Here is a 26366-nt window from a genome sequence, read left to right as displayed (position 1 = left end):
ATGGAGGATTTCTTTCTCGGATGCATATGCGATCCCCCAGAGATGAAGATGGACACCCTTGGTAGGGATTAGGTCGAGTGTTGTATTTTTTATAAAAATATTGAACCGTCTATTTATAAAATTTATTTTTATTGTATATTATTTCATAAACATTTTGATAATATAGTTTTAATGAAATTATTTAGTTGATAAGTATATTAGAACTATAATAATACACAATTTAAAAATTAAATATATTAAAATGTAAAATAATATACAAAAGTAATAAGATATTTTTATTATTATAAAATAAAAAATAATTTACCAAAATAATAATGTATTTAGCGATGTAATTTTTAAAAAATTCCGTTGCTATTCCTTTTTTTAAAAATTTCATTATCTATTTAAGAAATTTAAATATTTTAAAATTCAAAAAACTAATATCATTAGGGACGGAATTTCATCGCAAAAATTGTGATTTTTCATCGCTAATAAACGAAATTTTATTTATTAATTTGCGATGGAATTTTCGTTGCCAATTTTATGGTAAATTGGTGACGGAATTTTTCGTCGCTAATTAACAAAATTCATTTTTCAATTCATTATTTTTTAACGGAAATTTCGTCGCTTATGTCTGTCGCAAAGCAATTCCGTCGCTAAAATGTTGTCGCAAAATTCTGTTGCAAATATTCCGTCACAAATTTTTTGCGATAGGAATTTTTGCAGCAGCCCATTTTCCGTCGCAAAACCTATTAGCGATAGAAATTCAATCATTTGCGACAGAATTTTCTGTCGCAAAAACCCTGTTTTCTTATAGTGAGCATAGCATTAAAAATATATTGATATTTTTCCTATAATGTTTATGAGTTGTGATAAGTCACTTGTTATTGATATAACCTTCGTCATTAAGTGTAGGTTGAATATAATGTTAGAACTTGCTTGCGAAGAACCTGGTATTTCTAAGAACAACAAAGATCGAGGCGAGGTTTACACCTCCGATATTAAGGTGATGTATTGCTTGCCTATAGTGTGCTTGCAGTTCTTTCAATATCACCTCACAGGTGTACTCTATCACACATCGATATAAATACGAATACCTATGTAACAACGAGCCAGGAGCAATACTGAAATTCTTTCCTAACAAAAACTCAATAGAAGAGAAGACGGAATTTCAAAAATGATGAAAGCGTAGTCTTATAAAGCTCTAAAAAATTAAACTGAAAAATCGAAGTAATAAAATAAAAATTAATTTCAAAATTAATAAGTTAGTTACATATTTTGTGTCACGCCCAAGTGTGGGCACATGACCGACTCATGTTGCCAATGAAGGTTAAGCAAACCTCAGAAACGATAATAGTGTTGTGAGTGTGTCTTAAAAACATACCATGTATGATGAAAATTCTGAAATTTATAGATAAACATTTACGATTACGTTTGTATTTTAAATATTTTATTCAATATTTCATTTACGTATAAACATTCTGTAAATGTCGAGTTTTCTACATGAATTCTTGTGTTGGTATTCTCTATTTCAATTTATTTTTAGTTCTTAGTATTTCTAAAGGAGGATGTTGGTTAAATTTTCCAACAGAGTTGTTGTAAATTGTCAAAAAGTGATTTTTGACTAGGTAAAATAAAGAATACTCTGATAGTTTGATACGAGTGTTCTAAGAGTACTAGACCGAACCACAATATGTAATTATTGAATATTATTTATATAGATATTTCAATAACATTAAATACTTGAAAATTATTAGATATATTATAGGGTCCAACCCTATTTAGGGCAACATCATTCATTTATTAGTAAACAACAATAAAATTATAAAACTATTGAAACTTATTTAATCACAAAAGATTCATAAACCAAATCTGACGGGACAATGCAAGAGACAGAGAGTCTTCACTGTCTCTACAAATATAATTATTACTAATTAATTAAGGACCCCTTGTTAATTAGTAATTAATTAAAGCTTTTCAACGAATATTTGCTTGTCCACACACAAATATAGATGGCCAATAACTTGATTAACAATAGGAGTATCTTCGTAGTTCATGATTTTAAACGCAACGCAGTTGTAGGATTTAAAAAAGATTTACCGCATGTTTAGTGGAGTGGATCCGCTAATGGAGTCGCTCTGTGTCTCCGTCAAACATCTCATAACATATTACACAGTTTTAAGCTCAGTTTTTTTTTCACTGCGTTTTCCGCTGGCATTGAAAATCAATCTAACTGCTCTACCAAACGCACCCTTAGATTAAGAAATTAATCTGAAAATGAAATTAGTTTGAGATAAATTAAAGCTGAAAAGATAAAAATAATTTTATAACAGTTTTGTACAAATCATTATATACTGAAATATAAAGAACAAATGAAATATTATGTGGGAAGTTATTGTCGGCTATCACGGGCTAGCTAGTGAAAAAGAAAAGACAATAGTCACGACAAAAGTGGTCGAGATACCCCGTTCATGGTCCCCCAAAACTTTAATTTCTCCCCAAACAAGGAATTAAAACTAAGAAGTAATAAATATTCATGAATAGCTTTCAATGGTTTTATGGTAAAGAAAGCAATATTAATGAAACTATAGCTAACGTAGAACTAGCTTGGCATGGGAGTGCATGGCACTACGAAGAAGAGAAGAATTTAACAGTCAACTTAAAGGAATTCAAAGGGAAATAGGTAGAGAAAGAAAGGTGTACATGTCCATGGAATGTCAATATTGAACCTGTAATTTGGATTCTAGTTTATAAAAAAAAATGTATTATTTTTGGGGTTAGGTATTAGGTGGCCGAACAAAAATTCTTTTTCTTTTGGTCTTATATGTACACATTTTTCTGAACCTATACAGATAACATAATATATAATTAGTTGTTGGAACTCTCACTTGTCGATTCTCTTGGAATATCTCTAGCATGTGAATAAGATCATTAATTAATAGTATACGAATTGTTTTGCATATATACTTTGTTATTATTGACATTCCGTTCATTGCATCACATTCTTACAAACATGCATATATATATATATATATATGGGGTCAAAAATAGATGCTATAAATTGAGATTTATGAAAGAAAGCTAGCAAGGGATGCACAATGAAAACAATGGAAAAAAGTTTAAAAGAAATCCTTTAGGCACGTTCAGTAATATTAATTCAAACCTATCACATGGAGTCAAAAACAAGTAGCTGATATATAGAGAGAGTCGACATATATGCGCATGCCTACCTAAAACATCTTGCACTTTCACTGCATTTTGGCACTCCCAAATGGTTGACTTGCATGAGTTGACTTTATTTCAGGATTCTCCAAAGATCCCATATTGATGCCTCCGCCACCAGTCATGTTCCTCACCATCCCACCAACACCAAGAAAATCCAATGTCAGCTTATCAGAACCACCAATACTTACACCAAGTTGATGATGATCATGGTGCAACTTAGAAGTATTATTGTTAGTAGTTGTAGCAGCTTCATCAATGTTGCAAAAGTTGTTGCTGTTCTGATCCAATGTTGTGTTAAACCCACCAAAAATTGAACCTCCACCATGTGCAGCAGCAAAAGAGTTCATCAACCCTTGGAGACTATTATTGTTTTGGTTCTCCACATTAGCATTCCCAAAATTGCTCCCAAAGTTGATCCTATCCGCCACGGATTTATTAGCACCACCGCTCGATGATGAAGAAGTGCAACCTAATGCCCTCATCAATGTCGGTCCTCCACCGCCACTATTACTTGTAGTTGATCCCATCTGCGCCGCCTTCTGGAGCAACGCGGTGGCGGACATATGTTGTGTGACATGCTCATGTTGTTGTTGTTGTTGTTGTATCGAAGTGTTGTAAAGAGACACGAGTCCTGAACCAACCTGTTCTCCCATGTTGAACTGATTAGCGTTCAAGAATCCCGATCCGACTAGATTATTGGTAGCATTACTAGCATTTGCAATGTTGTCACCATCGTTGAAGCTAAGGTTGAAGATGTTCGCCGTGGATGACGGGGACGTGTTGGTGTTGGTTTGGAGATCAGGAAGTTGCATTAGGCCATGTAAACCCTTGTTTGGGAATGATGGTTGATTTGAATCTTGCATGAAGAAGTTTGAGGAAGGCATTGTTTGAAGTGAAGAAGGGTTCGATGGAGGGATTAGGTGGTCGAACTTGGTGCTGCCTAGCCGGAGCATGTTATTGGAAGGGTGGGTTTGGTCTTGTGAGCCTAAGCTCATGTGGTTGGTCCCATAGAGATGTGAACCCATTGAGGTCAAACTTGTAGGATGTCTTGCTGTCTCTTGAGCTAATGCATCACAAAAGGCTCTGTGAGTGATGAAGCTGTCACGCCTGTAATAATTGCAATGCCAAAAAAAGTTACTAAATATTGAATTGTAATAAAACAAAGGAGAAGGCAAGAATATGTTTGAATATGTTGAAATTACAGTCAACTTTGTAAGAATTTTGTACAAGTTTTTTTATTTGGGGACAATTTTGTAATCCGCTGCCTTTTTCTCTTTTTTTTTTATAATTTATTTCGGAAAATAATAATCCATTTTACCTGGTTGAAAATCAGATAGAAAAGAATTTAAAACCCAGTAGAGTTTCGAAATTTTTTTAAATTATCATTATCTATATTTTTTTAAAATAAACTATCATATAAGTATTTTTTAATATCACAGAGAAATATGCCTAACCCAATCGATTGTCAACCGAGCCACCTCTCGTTAGTTATCATATATGTATTTATGGGAGTAGAAAACAAAAAGACCAAGATTAAAGCAAAAATTATCATAAAATAACAAAGAAAAAATTGAAATGTGTGCACGAAATTCGAAATCATTAATCAATCAAACTCAAATTCCATATCAAGAAAAACATGTCCAATAAATGAAGTAGAGAATTGTATGCAACTTTGATGAATAACCCAGAAAGTCTGAACCCTTTGTCTTGGACTATCTTCATTCAATGAAGAAACCCCCATAAATAGTGTATTTTCTATCACTAGAATTTTTGCCATAACCATGAAAAACTAGCAATAAATGATGAAAACATCTCATTTTCAAATTGACAAGAAAATTAAATTGAAGAGAGAAATTTTTTGGGACATAATTGAACATTAATTAGACCCACAAAACCCTAATAGTTTGAAAGTTGAAGGAGTAAGCCAAAGAGGAAGAGAACAAATCCAGCAAACACAACCAACTCATATAAGAAATCAAGAACAAACCCACTAACAATATTGTCCCTCTGACACACACACTCTCTCTATAACCAACACACGTGAATATAAAAAAGAGACGAAGGGGCGTGCTTACCGAGGAACAAATAAAGCTCATCACTTCTTTTAAAATTATTTTCAAATATGTATATATATATATATATATATATGTATATATATTGTGTTTTAATTTAATTTCTCTGCTTAAACTATACAGATTATTCACATGCAGATTAAGGAGTCTCTCCCAGAAAGATCCGATCCACCAAGTGAAAATCCAAAAACTTTTTGATTTCTTTTCACCTCAGACTCAGTCCCTATTCAAAACTTTTGTTTCTTGCCTGTCGTTGTAATGATGAAACAATAATTACTTAATTATTATCATTACATGCACATAAATTACTGTAAATTTCGTTGAAAGTAAGACATGTGAATCACATCAAATCAAAACACATTTGAAGGAGAAAATCAGAAAAGTGTCAATCTTTAGAATCTAAACCCTATCACAAAAAATGGGTTTGATGAATATATATATATTTTTTAATGTATATATACATATATGCATACCTTGAGAAGAGAGTACCACAGTCACATCTATACTCTCTAGTGCCACAGGTCTTAGAATGTGCTTTCCAATCAGACTGCACAGCATACTTCTTTGAGCATTTCTCACACTTCCATTTCTTCTCACCATGTTTTCTTGAGTAGTGTTTCTTGATCCCAGTGAGGTCACCAAGAGCCCTTGAAGGTTCATGGTGGACACAAGTGGGTTCAGGACACAAATAGACCTTCTTCTTCACTTCCTTTGTTGTCTTCTGCTTAAGCTTCCATGGGAGGTTGTGTCCTCGTCTGTGGAGTTGTAGGTTTTGCTCCCTTTGGAATCCCTTATTGCATACCTCACATATGAATCTGTTTTTTGCCATTAGTGTCTTGGGAGATAGTGCTATCACTTGTGCATCTGGATCTGTTCTCTCAATGGTGAGGAGATAAAACATTAGAAATCAATTACACAAGACAAAATTGTATGAGAAGATAATTAAATCAAAAACCCATTTCAATTTCTCTATATATGTTTCCAAAATTGAAGAAAATATATAAAACTAGGGTTTTGATTGAGGACTCTTGTGTTTGGATACATGAAATGGAAACAAAAATTATGTAGATGACAAAAAATAGGTACTTGCTTGGAGTTCCAGGTTGATTTCTTCGCTTCTTGGGAGGCGGTGAGGTGGACGGAGCGGTTGAGGAGGAGGTAGGTGTGGTGGTGGAGTGTTGTTGCATAATCAATTGGTTTTGATTGTCTTCCCTTGTCATACCAAAGAAAGGCGGTGTCGATGATGAGGCGGCGGCCATCACTTGATGCTTTCTTCTTCAAAGCTCTTCTTCTTCTTATTCTTTGTGACAGAAACAAATCTAGAATTCAAAATTTAGTTAGACAAAAAAACTATACCAAACCTTCATCATATATATGTATGTATATATGAGCTGAATTTAGAGAATAAGATGTAAAAAAGAAGCTTCTTGTTCTTGGCTTGGTCTGTGTAAAGATTATTACCTATCTTTTAAGAGGAAACATAGATAGATAGATACAAATCCATACAAATCCAAAAGAAAACAAGTAAGAGAGGGAGAGCTTAATTGAGAGAAGAAAAAACCATAAAGAACCAAAGAGAAGAGCATATATTAAAAAAAATCAGGGATATATGGGATGGGATGATGAAGAGAGGAAGAAAACAATCAAATAACCTATTTTGCTTCTTCTTCTCTTTCTCAGTACTGCTACTTGTTGTTCTTTAGTCTTTTTGATGACATATATATAACTAAATTAAAAAAAAGGAAAAAAATATATATCCACTCAATCATTTTACTTTATGACACCATCTTTTCAATTTAACCTCTCAAAAGTTTATATATAATATTATATAGGGGGTATTAAATATTAAATTAATTAATCAAATATCATTAGAAGGCGAAACCAGGTCATCGTATGTGAGGGTCGCAGGAACTGACAAAAGATTTTATGTCAAGGTGAGTAAAGTTAAACGGGATTCATTCAATCATATTAAATATTTAAAAATCTAGATCCACTCAATCATTTTACTTCATGATACCATCTTTTCAATTAAACCTCTCAAAAGTTTATATATACGGTATTTTTGTACAATATTAAATATTAAATTAATTAATTAAATGTCACTATTATTGAAGCTGTGAGAGTGTGGATGAGGCCGCAAAAAACGTGTCGTATGCGGCGACGGTTTGGGGGCCACTGAGCTGTATGGCTTACCCTCTGTTCTCCTTCTCTAATTTGGGTAGCATCAAGACAACCCTCCCTTCCGTCATTTACTCATATATTGATATATAGCATCACAACTTGGAAAGATAATATTCTCTTTTATTTTATTTTTATTTATAAATGTACCGCCATTACTTTTCATATGTGTAGTTAGGGGTCACAAAACTCTGTCCGATCTAGATGACTAAATTTGTTTGACCCGGATTAAACCAAGTTCGGACATAAGTTATATGTCCAAAATCCGGGTATGGTCAATTGAGTATGTCCAAAATCCAATCCGGATTAGGGTCCGGATATTTAAATATTTCGTAACCACATAATGTTGTCCGACCCAAAATCGAGTTTTTGCCACCCTTATGTATAGTAAGTAAATTCATCAAGATCAATAGTTCACAAAACACGCATACTAAGTAAGCCCATAAAAAATATGTTTGTGGGCTCGTCTCTAGAGAAATTGAACTCTGATTCGAGAGTATAACTTGTACGACTTTAATCAATGAATCATCTTAAGAAACAATAACATTATTTTTACATTGTTACTAATTACATGGGGAGAGAAATAATTTTCATTTTAACACGCATAACTTTTCTTGTTTTTTTTATTCTTTTTCATTTTGATGAAGCAAAGACTATATGGTTCTTGTTTTCCGTTTAAAGCCCTGGACGAAAATTTTGATTAAGGCCTTTTTTGTTAAAATATATATTTTTAATTTATTTCTTGAACAATGACCTTTATTTGTATTTGTAGTGAGATAGTACAAAAGTCTTACTATTATCGATCTATCAATCTATTTTTGTCATAGATACTATATTAAAATAAAATTTTATTAATCTATACTTTAAATAGGGATAATTATCAATAAGGACAACTGAAAAAAAATAATTATTAATAAAGATAGAGATTGTCCAGTTACATATATGCCCCTTTTCATTTACAGATATTACATAACGCTATGCATCAACGCCTCCCTCACTTTTTTTCCCGAACGCTAGCTTGACATCATCAGTATGTGACTTTTTTTTTTCTTAAACGAAATTTCAAAACGATTTATTTCTTAAAATGCATGACGAAATTTGAAAAAAAAAAAACACATATTCTAAATCATTGTGAAAAACTCTTTCAAATAAGATTCACCATTGATATGAGAAATTTTATTTACGCCGCATTAACTACTAAGTTTACACCATCTATTTTAACCCTAAAAGTTTACATCCATATTTTATAAGTTTACACCAAATATTTAATGGATATCTCAAACTACCCTTCACTTACAAAATTGTAATTAACAAAGTGTTAAGTTTACACACCTTCTAATATGTTGGTCAATAAGAAAAATACTAATCTTGCACGGGATCTAAATATATGATTTCCGCCCTTGGCGATGCCCAACGAAATCGAAGTACGTTTTTCAAGATCTTCAATCCTGTTTTAGCTAGCCTCTGTTTCTTGAGGGTGATGAATAATTATCTTCAAGAAATTGCAATTCAAAACCTGTACCGTAGAAGAATTCCATCCTTCTCGAAGCTGATTCAGGGAATACTCCCAAGACTCTTGAGCTTTGAAAAAACTCTCTATGGAAAAGTCCACAAGATAGTCGCTTGCTAATTCTGCACTGAAGATTTAAAGGACTAATTTCAACTTTACCATTCAAGACATAACGCATTCAAAACAGTAGCATATTTCAATATTAGACCTTGACTCTAAGTTTCTTTAGGTTAGGAAAACTTTTGATCAAACAGATAGCAAATGAGGCCACCTCCTTGTATTTTCATATATAAATTTAGTATATATAAATTTATCTGCGATGCATATAATTTTAACTCAATCGGAGTTGATTTGGTTGGTCATGTTCATATTTGAGCTTAGGTAAATAGAACATAAAGGTAGAGCATAAATTGTGTGCACGAATTTCATAGTGTCTCGCACATTTCTCGACCAACTAATCTTAAAATAATGAAATCTAGGTCATGTAAAAATCAGGAGTTGGACTCAAATATAAGATTAACGCAAACCCTAATTTGACAGATTTCATGTTCTAAATGTATTTAGTTTCATTAAATTCTAGTTTGACATCAAATAATACACCTATAAGAGCATGTATTCAAGTTTCAAGTCAATCACATTTGAATTGGTCAAGATATGGTCAATCAAAATTTTCAATAAGGTCAATATGCAATGCACAGCATCTAAATCTTTTAAGTTCTTCTTTCTTGTGATCAGCTTTCATGAGATTTTCCCACTTTTCTGTTTTTCGAAATATTTCTTTGAATATTTTTTATATAGACTATGTGAATTTTTACATTATTTTTGATGATTTTTTTTTTTAATTTCAATGATTTATGTTATATGGTATTAACTCACTATCTTCTTCATTTTTTCCTTTTTTTCAAGGAGAGACCTTTTTTTGTGCAAAATGTCTCTGACTTGGCATATATGCATTCGCCTATGTATGCACATATGGACCCCCAAGGCTTAATATCCTCAATATATAATTTGGACTAATGCAATAACATCTCATTTATATTAATATTACTATTATTATTATTATTAATTTATTATCATCTCTACGTGAATTATTGGTTAAGAAAATACCTTATATGACAATGTTCTATTTATTTTTCCTCAAATCATGAACTTTTTGCAAATTGTGCCTGTGAACACACACAGACAAAATTGATAGAAGAACTGGACTATGTTCAAATAAAAGCAAAAGGAACATAAAAAATAACAACTTACCTTGATAAGCTGTCTTTTTCTACTTTTTTTTCTTTTATGATAACTTGAAATTTTTTTCATAATATATTATATATATTGTGTGTGTGTGTGTGTGTGTATCATTTATATTTTATAGTCACTAAGTACAAATAAAAGATAATGATAGTTCCATTGTAGCTACAAAGTTTTGTAGTTTCAATGCATAGAATTATTCTTGAAGAAAAGATAGAATTCCATGCCTTTATTCGAGACAATTTTAAGCGCCAACATACCTCTGCTTATATGCTCGGAGGAATGTTTGGATTTTACTCAAAACAGGATATGTATTCCATACATACTGACACACATAAAGGGGACCTTTTATGCTCTGAAGATTTTGATGAAAAACATCAAGTTATACCTGCAAGACCCGATAGAGTTGTTCTTTTCCTTCTTTTATAAGGAGGAAAACAAATTTGTGTAGAATCTTCTTGTTATCTAGTAATCTGTTCGGTTGTCTTTTTGACATCCAACGTGGTGTGATATATACAAAACGGTGCATTAATTTTGATTGTTGTTGCGAACTGTATTGCAAGTGCACAAATCGTTTCAAGTAATAAAGTGAATGAGTAGAGTATCATTCCACGAGGATATTTTGACAATTCAATCAAGTACCAATTATGGTTAAGTTTTACGTTATTTGGAAAATCGAGTTGTGAATAACTAACATGAAACAAGTAATTAAAGCAATTAATAAGTGGATTATAAAGCAAGACAATCAAACGAAATCAAGTAATTAAATCCAGTATTCAAACACTAGGGTTTATAATGTCACCTCCACCTATCCAATTCAACTCCCTTGGTTCGTTAATCCTAAATTCTCAATCCAATTGTCTTCTTGTCAACAATATAGTAGGACACGTTGCATATCCAGCACGTAGGTATAATGGTATTGCTCCCACTTAACTAGTGATTAGCAACATAACTTGTAACAAAAAATCAAAACAAAAATGAAATGAAAAGGCGAACTATGATTAAGCATTTTTTTTCCCAATTAGGGAAGATAGCATTTGGTTTGTATAGAAAGCAAGAAAGTGAATGTGTATACCCTAATTTTTGCAAACAACAAGTCCTCAAGAAATATGTTCTTTACCGAGGAGAACAACCATTTTGAAGAGCTTGTCTTCCTCGTGATCCATGTAGTACTATTGCTGTTTTTATAATTCCAAAGTGTACAATTATTAATTACTACTTGAATTAACACTAACCAAGCCTAGGTAAAGCACTTGGGCTTATCCAAGAATAGGTAATTTATAATCAATAGAGATAGACAAAGACAAATTACCAAGGCCACATACATGATGTTCCCCTCTTACCTAAATTCTGTTAATTAAGTCAACAAGTTGACTCAATAGATCAGCCATGCATCATTACTCACATGTCATAAGTTTTTAGATTTATATGGAGAATGAAAATTACCTTATAATAATTTTCCAATGCTTACAAAAAGTTCCTCGGTTACATTATTCATACGTTTAGCTATGAAAAAGAAAATTACTAGTACTATTTATATTGATAAAAAAATGAATCTCTAGAACCACTTGGGTGATAGTGTAGTTGGTGAATCTTTTTGAGTCAAACTATATGGACTCGGGAGTTCCTAAGTTTGATTCGCACTTAGAGCAATAACCTTATGGCCACATTTTAGGTTTTGACTCAATTTATCCTGACGGTTAAAGTTTAGGCTCATAAATGGTGTCCAAAGGAAAATTTTATATGATGTCGTTCTCGAGAAATTGCTCAACCATACTTGTCCCAAACCCTAACTATTGCTGGAGTTTGAATTCCATCTCTCCTTTCAACAATTTAAAAAATTTATGGGTTATATACTAGTTCGAAACTTATTGTCTTCTACAAACTTGTATGTAATAGCCTCTTCAATTCCCTAGCAAACTAACTATACATACACATTCAAACTAGTCATACATAGAATATCAGTGAAAGACAGAAAAGAACATACACAAATGAATAGGAAGACAAACAATTTTAAAAAAAATAAAATATCTGAGTAGTGTTGAGGAATCCTTCAAAGAAACACTTTTTTCCTTTACATGTGTTTTGTTAGTCTACAACTTTGATATGATATGAAAGCTTCTTTTGAACACTCCTGCCAAGGAAACTTACACTCATGTTTTTTTCCTTTACATGTTTTCCAACTTTATGTGAAGTTTCTCACTTGACCTCATTTCCACATAGACAGAGACATTTATTATTGTCAGTTTATGGAGGCCCCAAATTCATTGGTCTTTCCTTTGTCAACCTCAAGAGTAGTGACTTGGTCACCAATTCATGCAATATATGTAACTCTCTTTCAAAACTTTTTCCCTTAATTATTAAATTAAATTTTAAAAATCATGGATTCACATGCAGGCTAAGTGGGGCCCATTTGTGGGCCAATGGGAATATCTCATCAAATAATTATGATATTTTTTTTTAAAATTTGAGTGGGGACTCTGATCATGACCAGCTATATAATTGTGTAGCTATAGGCTATAGCTGGTCATTTTTGTTTTTTAAAGAAGTCAAATTGATTCTTGTGTGTGTAAGTCACAACTACATCCATACATCCAGTAATTGACACCATAGGTGCCTTCAGAATGGGCAATCATGTGGGGTCCATTCCTCAGATCCATGTCAATGTCCATAATTCCATATGGGTTGCTTCTAATCTCTATTATGGTACCCACTCCAATACTCCTACAATTCTTGAAGAGCATACATATTATAATGGTATATATAGTTTTTGGCTAAGTTGCTATGAAGAGCAAAAGAAGGAATTAAAAGAGACATTATGAATTTTTTAAGGTAGATATACATCAATTGGGTTTAGTTTGATCTTTACAATAAATCATTCCTAAGGTTCTATCATGTCAATGAAGACATAGCAATGTATATGGTGAATATATAAATGATTGATTAGGTTTGAATTCGACGGATGACAAAAAAAGCAAAAGTATTAAATTATATAAATAAATTTGTGTACGTAATTATTTTGCCGGCTGTACCATAAAGGCATCTTTATGCCATTGAATAAGGTTATAAAAATAAGGGATATGTTAAGACTCAAATACCACATCGGAATGGACATTCCCAACCGATTGGTTAATAAGGGCAAAACCCACCCCTTACAACTAACAAACCTTCTTCCTAATCCAAGTGAGTTGGGCTTTGACTCATAATAGTTGGGCTTTGACCCAATGAGTTAGGTTTAAGCCTGTAGTAATTGGGTTAAGGAAGAATAAATCATGTAAGCCCTTTGTATTTACGAGAATTAGATAACCCAAAGCGGATAATATTGTTGGTATGTATGGGGATGTGGATTTCTAACTGAATCCAAAATCAATATTGTATAAAACTAGCTTTGGTAACCTACAAATTGAAATCTTGATCAAATTATAGGTCTTGAGAAATATGAGGTGGAAAATATCCATATGTTGATCAATAAAAAGAAAATTGTATACCGGCAAGTACCGCATCACTATCTTCTTCTTCTACCTAATAAAGCAAGACCGACCAAATATATATAACAATTCTGTTTACTAAATTAATAATTCTGTTTACTAAATTAATAATTAATCCTTACCAAAATAATATTGTAAATATATCATCTCTCTCTCTGCCTCTCTCTACAACTACATTCCAAAATTCAAATTTAGTATTCTTTCAAATCAAGAGGAATATTATTTTTATTCTTCATTAGCATATAAATGTAGCTTGTGTATGAAGGAATAAGAAAACCAACCATATCTATTAATCAAATGTATTTCTACTTGCAATAATATTCTTTTGTTAAATAATGGCTTATAGTATGAGGGTATAATATGAATAGTTGATTAATTAATTAAATTAAAAAAGTGGGATTAATGAAGTTAATTATAAGAGAGAAGAAGAAGATATATGTGTAGGGTTTGTGGGTCACCTTATCTTAACGTGAGAGTTTTAGCGGTTTGTAAGGGATTCCCTATGTCCCACGATTGAGTGACACCTGCTAATGTAAGCCAGACCACCGCCCCAAACAACTCACTGCTCATGGACCCAAACCTGGATGATCGAACCTTATTTGAAACTAAGTGAAGCCCCAACCCACTCACACACAAAAATAAAAACCTTTCAACTATTTTACACCTTTTACGGTTTGGCATAAATATCTATATCTATATAATATTTTTAGTAGACTATTTCACTCTCTACAAGCACATTAATATATAGTTATGTTTGTTTTAAGAAAATTATTAAAATTTTGGAAAATTTATAGTATATTCCTTGAGAAAAATAGTTAATTTTTTAACAAATGTCTTATGAAAATATTTAAATAAAAACCCCTAAAACCGGAAAATTGTGATTTTTTCTAGAGTTTGATTTTTCTTGAAACAAGCGGAGTGTGCTAAATCAATTTACGTTTTCTTTTTCTTTTATTGTTTGTTTATCACAAAACAAGTAGAAGAGAGACACCTACCAAAACCTCAATGTTTTTGTACAATTTAATTTGTTTCACAATTTGCATCATCATGGAAGTGGCCCCTCAAACCAATTATTTGTTTTAGCTTTCAAATTATCATCAAACATATATCCTAATCCCAAGTAATTAGACACATCAAATGTAGGAAAGAATATACAACTTATTTTATTATAAATTTTAATTTAGAAAGAGCCCATAAAGGAGTCATATATAATATTGTAGATGAATACACACAAGAGAGTATATACAAGAAAGTAGGACAGGAAAACAAAACACAGAGAAACATGTGACTTGCCTGCCGGGTACCCATGTGAGTTGATGGCGACATCGGAAGGAGGGGGCTCTGCCCTAATTTTGGTGGCCCAAATGTCTGTCTTTTATAAGATATCACCTACGTACACACTGTCTGTCACAAAAACAAAAGGAAAGTACTCTCTGTGTTTTCCTTTTCTTTTTCTTTTTTTTCTTTTTCTTACAAAAAAAAAAACACAAAGAAGGGTGGTAACTCCGTAGGTAATCTTATTGTTTGTTGTTTTGTTGCAGTACAGAATTCACGAGCCAAGAAATATTTAAGATTCCATTGTTACTTAGTTAGCTAGTGATGAATCATGCAACAAAAATATCCTTGGAAGAATAAGGACATACCAACTACCCACCTTTTACGTGCCTTCATCTTTTCTTGCCTTGATTGTCTACTTTGGGAATAAGACTACCCCACAAACCAGGCTTAAGTATAGATTATTTCCTTATTTAGCCTGTTAAGTATATCTATCTGATTTCATATTCTTGGGTGTCATCCACTATGACTGTAACCATATAATACAAATGTAGATAGATACAGGGAGGGATTCAAAGTTCTTTCCAGTCTCTAGAAATCAGAGACTTCAAAATTTGAACAATGTAGTTAAGTGCATCAGCAGTGATCAAACCAAACTGAATTCAGATTGAATAGCAACTCTATCAGTCTTCATTACTTTTTGCACATCACTGCAGTGAAGTTACTATCACATAATATAGGTTTAATATTGTTGCAACTTAAATCGCGAAATGGGCAAGACTAAAAAAAAAAAAAAAAAACAGAGGAAGTCGCCACCAATTGTTTTGGAGGTGCAATTGGTCACCTTTTTAAAATATCGGTCTACGTTTTGAAAATAGGGTTTGAGGGTCGATTGAGCGTTAAAAAGATATTAGCACCCTACAGCACTCGCTCATACGGTTACCAACACTTAAACAAAGCTAATGTATTTTTTGATTTTCTCGAAATTTATTGAAAATATTTTGGAAACTCCTTCTGCACGGATACAAAATACCGCGAACAAGAAACTTATAAAACTTTTGTAAAAATGTATTTTTTTTTGAAATTTATTTTTAGAAACTCCTCCTGCACGGGTATAAAATACTATGAAGAAAAAGTTTACAAAACTTTCGTAAAAAAAGAAAGAAAAAAAGTATTTTTGAAAATTTATTTTTTATGCTTACTTTCAAGTTTGACAATAATTATTTAGGTTAAAATCATTTTTCTCGAAAAACACTTTTATCTTGGAGTGGCAGCTATCCCGATTTTAGAGTTAAAATGAAAATAAAAAATTGTTAAATCAAGTGTTGGCCAAAAAAAAGAACAAAATCACGAAAATAAATATTGGGCCAAAAAGAGAACAAAGGCATGAAAATGAATGTTGGCCCAAAAACTGAATATTGACCCAAGAAGAAAACACAAGCCATGAAAACAAATGTGGGTCCAAAGAAAAGAACAAAATCATGAAAACACATGTTGGTCCAAAAGCAAATATTGGCCCAAGAAGGAAGCACAAGCCCAAAAATGAAAAATTAAAGGGCAATGACATAGATACATAATATATGAGATACATAAGATACATAATCTATGTGGCATACCAACTAAACATGCCACATAGATTTTTTTTAAAAGCCCTAAATCTTACCTTCAATTTCCCGCTTCTCTCTCATCAAGGTAGTTTTTTGTTTTGTTTTGTTTTTTTTTTTCCTTTTTTTGTACTTCTTTCTTCTCTCTCCTCACCTCTTTTACTTCTTCATTTTTTCTCTCGAATTTGTGATTGATGACTTGCAATTTTATTACAGTGTCAACTGCACATTGTAATAAATCGCTGGACTAAATACATTGCCAATTGCATAGTGTAATAACATATTCGGCTAAATACACTACTGATTATAGTGTAATAAGCCATTGGAGAGCTAAATAGACTATCAATTACACAGTGTAATAAGTCCCTGAAAAGCTAAATAAGCAAACAATGACAAGTTTAATCACCAGTGGTTTATTGCTACTAAAGAACTTGACAAACTCATTTATGATTGTAAATGAAAACCCAATTACCTTGTCTGGCAGCAACAATATAAATCAAAATGAATTTACACCAAAATCCTAATTACATTATGCATTGAAAGTGTATTTAACTCTATATATACCCATGACCTGAACCAACTGAAAGGAATCGAACAACGATCACGCAGCGGAATAATAAAAATTTTCGATTCCTAATCCAAGGATCTGTTTAAAAACTACATTCGATTATGAGTTTAGAATAGTTACCCTTGTAGCGCGCCTTTCGTACTGTCGAAGCATACAACGAACACGAACTTTCTGATCGTGCCTCTACGGTATCCACACGAACGATGCAATCTTCGTGTACGTCTCACGTCCACGAACGAAACTCATGAGCCCTCCGGTTGCTAGACCGAAACGAACCCGCCGTATTCAAATCCGATTCAGCACCTTGAATCAGTACAGTGAGCAAAATAGGAGAACACCTTTCGAAAGACTCTCGGCCTTATTCTTACTTCTATGTTTTTCACAAAAACGTCTCCTCACTTAAAAACTATCTTTCTATATATACATATATATATATATATATCTTCCAAATCCTGTTATGTTTTTATATATATCGGATAACATATCTATATATATATATAACTTTCAAACCTTTTTTTTTTGTTTGATATATATATCTCTATATATATATCCGTAACGTGTATATATATATATATATATATATATATATATATATAAATATATCTTTATATATATATACATAAAGAAATTGAGATCAAATAGAATTCCAAAATGTTTGAGTCCTACTCAAAAACTTCTCTTGGTTTTTAGAAATTTCTTAATACCAAAGTCAAAATATCCTAGTCCAACTAGGACTGAAAAATGCTCACATTAAATATGAAATTCATCTCATGAATTTTACGTTCCGTATTGCTTACCATTCTTAGTGTGCGACCCTGTAGGTTCCCGTAATGTTGGTAGTAATTATAAAATCCTATTTTAGAATTACAAGTAGTGAGTGATGTCTAGCAACATATCACTGCTACCCAAATTACGAGAAAGTCAATGTTTCGACTCAACCTTTACCGCGACTAATGTTACCGTGTTGTAAAATCCTTTTATCCTCGATATCTTGATTGAACACGAGACATGGATATGTCACCCTCGTATAAATCAATGTTTCCTGATTCCCGAATAAGCTAATCGAAATAAATGACATTGATATCATTATATCAACTCATTTGAGCATGGCCATGCATTTATCAGCTCTATTCAATCAAGAGGCCTTAGATATCAATCTCGTGTTATGAGAAGGACAAATTCCATCTTGATCACTCACATCCCTCTACATAATTTATTATACACCTGATCACCACCTTTATAGCCACCTTGTTAAGGGCAACGTTTGATAGTGTCAAAATGAACAATTTCTTATGTCGGGAACAATGGTGATCTCAGGTCGAAGGACTACAAAACACCATCATCACAATGAAATTATTTATGACATCCATAACACGATCCATGTAATGATTTCATGGTGGGTCGATCCAGTACATAAATTCTCCAATTTATGTACCTACATGTTGACTTAATATCATATATTAATCAAACACATATTAGCCTCTACACATTATTGTCGTCCCTGTTAACAATAATATTTGGCTAAGGACATTTAAGAATATACATTATATTCTAGGGACATTATTACAATAATTCATACTACACAGATATAAATAATTGCAATAACTAAAAATAACTTTATTAATAAAATATCCATGATAATATAATGTGCTAAAGAATCATCATATGATTGACTTTAGTGCACACTCTCCAACAAACTCCCACTTGCACTAAAGCCAATCACTCATGTATCTAATACCTAGTGAATTGTTGTGTTGATCATGCTTCTGCTGTGTCAGAGGCTTGGTCAGTGGGTCGGCAATATTTTCGTTTGTGGAAACTCTGCATATCTTCACATCTCCTCGATTAATGATCTCTCGAATAAGATGGAAGCGCCGAAGTATATGTTTGGATCGTTGGTGAGATCGGGGTTCCTTAGCCTGTGCTATTGCTCCATTATTGTCACAATATAGCTCAATCGGATCAGCAATGCTAGGAACAACCTCTAGTTCAGCTATGAACTTTTTGATCCAAACAGCCTCCTTTGCTGCATCGGAAGCTGCTATATACTCAGACTCTGTTGTAGAGTCAGCTACTGTCTCTTGTTTTGAACTCTTCCAGCTCACAGCACCACCATTTAGGCAAAACACATATCTTGACTGTGATCGGAAGTTGTCCTTGTCGGACTGGAAGCTGGCATCAGTGTAACCCTTTACCCTGAGCTCTTCTTCACCTCCATAAACCAAAAACATATCCTTAGTCCTTCTCAAGTACTTAAGAATTGTCTTAACGGCCATCCAGTGACATTCACTAGGATTTCCTTGGTACCTACTCGTTACACTAAGTGCATACGAGACATCAGGACGTGTACATACCATGGCATACATGATAGACCCTATAGCTGACGCATAAGGTATCTTACTCATGCGTTCTCTCTCATCTTGTGTCTTAGGACACATGCCATTTGAGAGAGTAATGCCATGTGACATAGGGAGAAGTCCTCTCTTGGATTCTTGCATGTTAAACCGATTTAACACTTTGTCAATGTATGTACTTTGACTGAGGCCCAGCAATCTCCTTGATCTATCTCTAGAGATCTTGATACCTAAAATATAAGTAGCCTCGCCTAAGTCCTTCATCGAAAAACAATTCCCTAACCAAACCTTAACAGATTGTAAGGCTGGAATATCATTCCCGATGAGCAGTATATCATCTACATACAACACCAGGAATATAATGGTACTCCCACTGAACTTTTTATATACACAAGGTTCATCTTCGTTCTTGATGAAACCAAACTCTTTGACTGCGTCATCAAAACGAAGATTCCAGCTTCGAGAAGCTTGTTTCAATCCATAGATGGATCGTTGCAATTTACACACCTTTCTAGTAGCATCTGGAGCTACAAAACCCTCAGGTTGTGTCATGTACACATCCTCAAGGAGCTTTCCATTAAGAAAAGCCGTTTTGACATCCATCTGCCAAATTTCATAATCTTGGTGTGCTGCAATAGCAAGCAAAATCCGAATGGATTTAAGCATCGCGACTGGTGAAAAAGTTTCGTCATAGTCTATACCATGAATTTGTTTGAAACCCTTAGCCACCAATCGCCCTTTGTAGGTTTGCACATTTCCGTCCATGTCGGTTTTCTTTTTGAAAACCCATTTGCACCCAATAGGTTTTACTCCTTCAGGTGGGTCAACCAAAAAACCAAACTTGGTTGGTGTACATGGACTCCATTTCGGATTTCATGGCTTCAAGCCATTTCTCAGACTCCGGGCCTGTAATTGCTTGTTTGTAAGTTGTAGGCTCATCTTGTTCCATGAGTAACACGTCTCCAGGTTGCGTAATGAGAAAATTATATCTCATAGGCAACCTACGTGACCTACTCGACCTACGCGAGCCTTGTGTAGCTTGAGCCGTTTCCTGTTCCACAACTACTCTTGGAGCGGGCTCAGGTTCCACAACTACTTGTGGAGCGGGCTCAGGTTCCACAACTATTTGTGGAGCTAACTCAGGTTCCATCAACGGTTCATTGTTTTCTTGTGGTTCTTGAACTGTTTCAAGTTCCACTCTCCTCCCACTGTTACCATGAGATACAAATTGTTTCTCTAGAAAGGCTCAAGTTCTAGCGACAAACACTTTGCCCTCAGAAGGATTGTAGAAATAATATCCTTTGGTTTCCTTAGGATATCCTACAAAAAAAACATTTATCAGATTTGGGTGCAAGCTTGTCGGAGGCTTGACGTTTTACATAAGCCTCACAACCCCAAATTCTGATGAAAGACATACTGGGACGTTTCCCAGTCCATAACTCGTATGGCGTCTTTTGAACCGCTTTAGATGGAACTCGGTTCAGTATAAAAGCAGCTGTGTCCAGAGCATATCCCCAAAAAGAGATAGGAAGATCTGTATGACTCATCATAGATCGAACCATGTCTAACAAGGTCCGATTCCTCCTTTCAGATACACCATTCAACTGTGGTGTAGCTGGTGGAGTGAGTTGTGAGACAATCCCACACTCTTTTAGATAGTCACGAAACTCTTTGCTCAAGTATTCGCCACCTCGATCTGATCGAAGTAATTTAATACTTTTGCCAAGTTGGTTTTGTACTTCATTTCTGAATTCTTTGAATTTTTCAAATGATTCAGACTTGTGCCTCATTAGCTACACGTACCCATATCTACTGAAATCATCAGTAAATGTAATGAAATACAAATAACCCCCTCTAGCTTGTGTACTCATCGGCCCACATACATCACTATGTACTAAGCCTAATAAGTCAGTGGCCCGTTCACTGTGTCCAGTGAATGGGACTTTAGTCATTTTTCCCAATAAACAAGATTCGCATGTCTCATATGATTCAAAATCAAATGAGTCCAAAAATCCATCTTTATGAAGCTTGGAAATACGTTTCTCATTTATATGGCCCAAACGACAGTGCCAAAGGTAGGTTGGGTTTGAATCTTTTGATTTAACCTTCTTTGTATTTATGTTATAAATGGGCATGTCAAGGTGTATAACATATAAACCATTCGACATTTGAGCATTACAATAAAACATTTCATTGAAATAAATAGAACAACTTTTGTTCTTTATTATAAATGAAAAACCATCCTTGTCCAAACAAGAAATAGAAATAGTGTTTCTAGTAATTGAAGGAACATAATAACAATTATTAAGTTCTAAAACAAGCCCAGTGGGTAAAGACAAGAAATAAGTTCCTACAGCTAGGGCAGCAACTTTTGCTCCATTCCTAACTCGTAGGTCCACCTCGCCCTTGCCCAAAATCCTACTGCTTCTCAGTTCCTGCACATTTTGACAAATGTGAGAACCACATGCAGTATCTAATACCCATGTTGTAGGAGCAGAAAGATTTATCTCAATAACATAAATACCTGTAGCAGAAGTCTCACTTCTTTTCTTCTTAAGATCTTCCAAGTACTTCTTGCAGTTCCTCTTCCAATGCCCGGTCTCACCGCAATGGAAGCATTTTGCATCCTTAGCAACCCCTCCTTTGGGTTTCAGTGCAGCAAATTTGGATTTGGACTTTTTATCTTTCTTTTTGCCCTTATCCATTTTCTTGCCCTTGCCTTTGCCCTTTTGGACCATCATGATGGACCCGGGCTTCTGCTTCTTCATGCTAGGCTCAGCTGTCTTCAGCATATTTAGAAGCTCTGGCAAAGTTTTTTCAAAACTATTCATGTTATAGTTTAGAACAAACTGACTATAATTGTCCGGCAACGATTGCAGCACTAAGTCAGTGGCTAAATCTTTATTTAGCTTGAAGCCCAATCTCTCAGGATCCTCAATGTACCCAATCATCTTGAGCACATGAGAATTGACAGAGCTTCCTTCTGCCATTCTGCACTGAAACAATGCCTTGGAAATGTCATACCTCTCCTGTCGAGCTTGCTCTTGAAACAATTTCTTGAGGTGCTCGATCATCTCAAAAGCTTCCATGTTCTCATGTTGCTTTTGAAGCTCAGAGTTCATGGTAGCCAACATGAGGCATCCAACATCCAAGGAATCATCTTGATGCTTCTTATAAACATCTTTTTCTGCCCTAGGGGCAGTAGTTGGAGGTTCCTCAGGAACAACACGCTCTAGGACATACAACTTCTTTTCATGTTTGAGAACAATTCTCAAATTTCTGTACCAATCGATGAAGTTTGTCCCATTCAGTTTGTCCTTCTCAAGGACAGATCGCAGAGATAAATTGTTTTGATTTTCTGATGCCATAGTGATCTACAACAGACATGGATATGTCACCGTGTTGTAATGTTACCGTGTTGTAAAATCCTTTTATCCTCGATATCTTGATTGAACACGAGACATGGATATGTCACCCTCGTATAGCTCAATCAATGTTTCCTGATTCCCGAATAAGCTAATCGAAACAAATGACATTGATATCATTATATCAACTCATTTGAGCATGGCCATGCATTTATCAGCTCTATTCGATCAAGAGGCCTTAGATATCAATCTCGTGTTATGAGAAGGACAAATTCCATCTTGATCACTCACATCCCTCTACATAATTTATTATACACCTGATCATCACCTTTATAGCCACCTTGTTAAGGGCAACGTTTGATAGTGTCAAAATGAACAATTTCTTATGTCGGGAACAATGGTGATCTCAGGTCGAAGGACTACAAAACACCATCATCACAATGAAATTATTTATGACATCCATAACACGATCCATGTAATAATTTCATGGTGGGTCGATCCAGTACATAAATTCTCCAATTTATGTACCTACATGTTGACTTAATATCATATATTAATCAAACACATATTAGCCTCTACACATTATTGTCGTCCCTGTTAACAATAATATTTGGCTAAGGACATTTAAGAATATACATTATATTCTAGGGACATTATTACAATAATTCATACTACACAGATATAAATAATTGCAATAACTAAAAATAACTTTATTAATAAAATATCCATGATAATATAATGTGCTAAAGAATCATCATATGATTGACTTTAGTGCACACTCTCCAACACCAACATCTTCAAACTAATCAATACCTTCAAACAACTTTGAAAGGGTATGAAGAATATGAGCAAACCAGGAGAAATTGCAACCCAAGGGAATAAAAAAATAAAATCCAAAAATATCTCAATACAAGCATATCAAACTAGATAAAAGAACGTCAAAAAGAAATCCAAACTCCTCTCCACCAACCAGAATCCACGTAGTCCTTCCCATTGCTCTGCCCTTCTTCACTGACTTCGTTCGACATCTTTCTCTCTAACGAGCTTGCTCACTCGATAGGTTGTTTGTGATGAGTGCACAACATGTTATGTGGGTCTCTATCACACCAAAGAATCTTGAACTCAGCTCCCCATCTTGATAATTAAGATTTTTCTGGACTAAATACACTATAAATTGCATAGTGTAATAACATATTGGGCAAAATTTCAATAGTGCAATTACATTTTACAATTGTGCAAAGCCTACAAACAACCAATTACATTGTGCAAACTTCAAGGTTATAATAGACTGGGCAAAATTTCATAGTGTAATAACAGACTACGCAAAATTGCTCTCTCAATAGGCTGTTTGTGATGTGGGTCTCTATCACACCAAAAAAACTTGAACTCAGCTCCCCATCTTGATAATTAAGATTTTTCTGAACTAAATACATTGTCAATTGCATAGTGTAATAACAGACTGGGCAAAATTTCAATAGTGCAATTACATTATACAATTGTGCAAAGCCTACAAACAACCAATTACATTATGCAAACTTCAAGGTTATTTAACCAAAAAATTGATACAATACCCAATTACATTATGCTACTAATAGTGTATTTAACTATGTGTTTCCCCATCAATCGAAATAACCAATACCTCAAAAGAACTTCACCTTGCAAATATTAGTACACTACATAAAGCGAAACGACAGTGTAACAAACATCAATGGTCAAAAACTAATTACATGGTGCAATCTGTCAATGTAACCAAAACCTACTTCTATTGTGCAAAATGCCAGTGTATTTACCCCTGTGTTTTACCCAAAAGAGTTTGAAACAACCAAAATCAAATAATTTGTTGTAGTTTCATACAAATCCTATTAAAAAGTTGATTGCTTTCCACAAACCATAGTCACATTCAATCGAAATTAACGATTTCAAGACAAAGACCAGTAGACCATTGACATTAGAGAACCCCGGTCCAAGTTATTATGCTAGCTCCTTTTTTAGCTTTTCCTTTTCCCTCTTGTTTGTACACGAGAAAGATCATATAGATAGCACACAATTTTGGCTCAAATTGTGATGATTGTTCTCTCAAAAAATACTGCAGTCTAAAAACCATAAAACTATTTATTTCTTCAAAAAGTATAAGATAAGAAAAAGTGAGAAATATTGTTACCATAACAACTCAGACATTTCAAGTCTTGTACAAATTTTTATTAGTGTATTTGTACACCCACACCCACACCCACACCCACACCCACACTCACACCCCTACACACATAGAGAGAGACCTCACCAAAGAGAAACTCAAAAATAGTAACAGAAACACATAAAAAACCTTCAAAACGGCAAATAGACCCATTTATTTACCTTGATTGTGCGTCGTTTGTGTTCCTTTGAAAGTTTTTGTGATCAAACCCAAATCTGAAGAAACCAGACCAAACAAAGCTTGATTTATGCCAGATCTACTAAATACACTTGAAGTCGATGCGGTCTATGACAGAGAGCAGTTGTCGGAATGGTATCTCCATCATCATCAGCGGTCTAGCTTTTTGGGAGGAATTTGGGACGGAGGTTTTGTCTCGAAATCCTAAATCGCGCTTTCCTCCGTCATATTAGGTTTTCGTCCTTTTAAGTTTTTGTTTTCCACATTTGAATTTACCCAGTCAGCTGCACAGTCAGCGTACCATATCATTATGGCTCTTTATGTAATCTTATGTATGATTATTACTATCGAAAATTAAAAGAAAAGAAAATAAAATATAAATACATTTTTTGTTATACCCAAAGCCCAAATCTTTTCTTCTTTCCCAACCGAAACCTATTGTATCAGAAGATAAAAAAACCACATGAAGCAACAATCTAGATTTGAGAATGATGAAGAGAACAAAAACCAAAATCACATCAGTGGAGAATCTTTCCTTGAACAGGATATAATTGAACCAAGCACAAACAAGCATAAGTCAAAAACCATCCAAATGAAATCATGAAGAAGAAAATGAGAGATAAACTGCAATAACAGGGTGCTAAAATGGAGTCCATCGAATTAGAAAATAGAGTTCAAACTTGTGAGCTAAGATACAACCGGCTCCCACCTATGCGGGGAAGAGAATCCCACGAAGGATGAGAGCCCCCAAATCCTCATATCATCCAAGAACAATAACCCAGTAGAGCCTGCTTAGAAAAGTAAAGAATTCCTCTGGGTAGAGCAAAACTTCAAAAAAAAAGGATCGATGAAGAACTTGGTCACTCACAGAAGTCCTCTAATTCTCGTGATTCCTTGACACTCAAACTAACATTTTGAGATACCAACAATGGAACAAAGATAAAAGAGAAAAGTAGAAGAGGGCTAACAAAGGAAACAAAATAACATTCATTTTTCAAATATTAATTTCCTTAAGGAGAAGAATTGAAAAGGCCCTGAACTTATACCATTGGGTCAATTGAGCCCCTGAACTTCATTTCGGGTCAAAGTTCAGGGGCTTGTTTAATCTAAAATGAAGTTTAGGGGCTCAATTGAT

At 33.9% G+C, this 26366-nt stretch overlaps 2 protein-coding genes across 3 annotated transcripts; both read right to left on the bottom strand.

Moving 5' to 3' along the window:
- Window positions 1-3078: 3078 nt before the first annotated feature.
- LOC119998462 (protein indeterminate-domain 4, chloroplastic-like) lies at window positions 3079-7027 on the bottom strand. Of its 2 annotated transcripts, none has more exons than XM_038845801.1 (4): window positions 6929-7027; window positions 6367-6595; window positions 5750-6146; window positions 3079-4311 (listed from the first exon to the last, which is right to left on the bottom strand). In XM_038845801.1, exons 2-4 carry the CDS (start codon window positions 6533-6535, stop codon window positions 3228-3230), a joined length of 1650 nt encoding a protein of 549 aa, XP_038701729.1. In that variant the 5' UTR covers window positions 6536-6595; window positions 6929-7027; the 3' UTR covers window positions 3079-3227. The 2 variants fall into 2 exon arrangements, with proteins under 2 accessions (XP_038701729.1, XP_038701730.1); XM_038845802.1 differs by lacking the exon at window positions 6929-7027 and adding an exon at window positions 6738-6862.
- Window positions 7028-18790: 11763 nt separating this feature from the next.
- Window positions 18791-19546, bottom strand: LOC119998077 (secreted RxLR effector protein 161-like). The gene has a single exon (XM_038845283.1). It carries the CDS (start codon window positions 19544-19546, stop codon window positions 18851-18853), a length of 696 nt encoding a protein of 231 aa, XP_038701211.1. The 3' UTR covers window positions 18791-18850.
- Between the last annotated feature and the right edge of the window lie 6820 nt (window positions 19547-26366).

This window comes from Tripterygium wilfordii, chromosome 5 (genome assembly GCF_013401445.1).
Source record: "Tripterygium wilfordii isolate XIE 37 chromosome 5, ASM1340144v1, whole genome shotgun sequence".
NCBI lineage: Eukaryota > Viridiplantae > Streptophyta > Magnoliopsida > Celastrales > Celastraceae > Tripterygium > Tripterygium wilfordii.
This window is presented reverse-complemented; position numbering and strand designations above follow the sequence as displayed.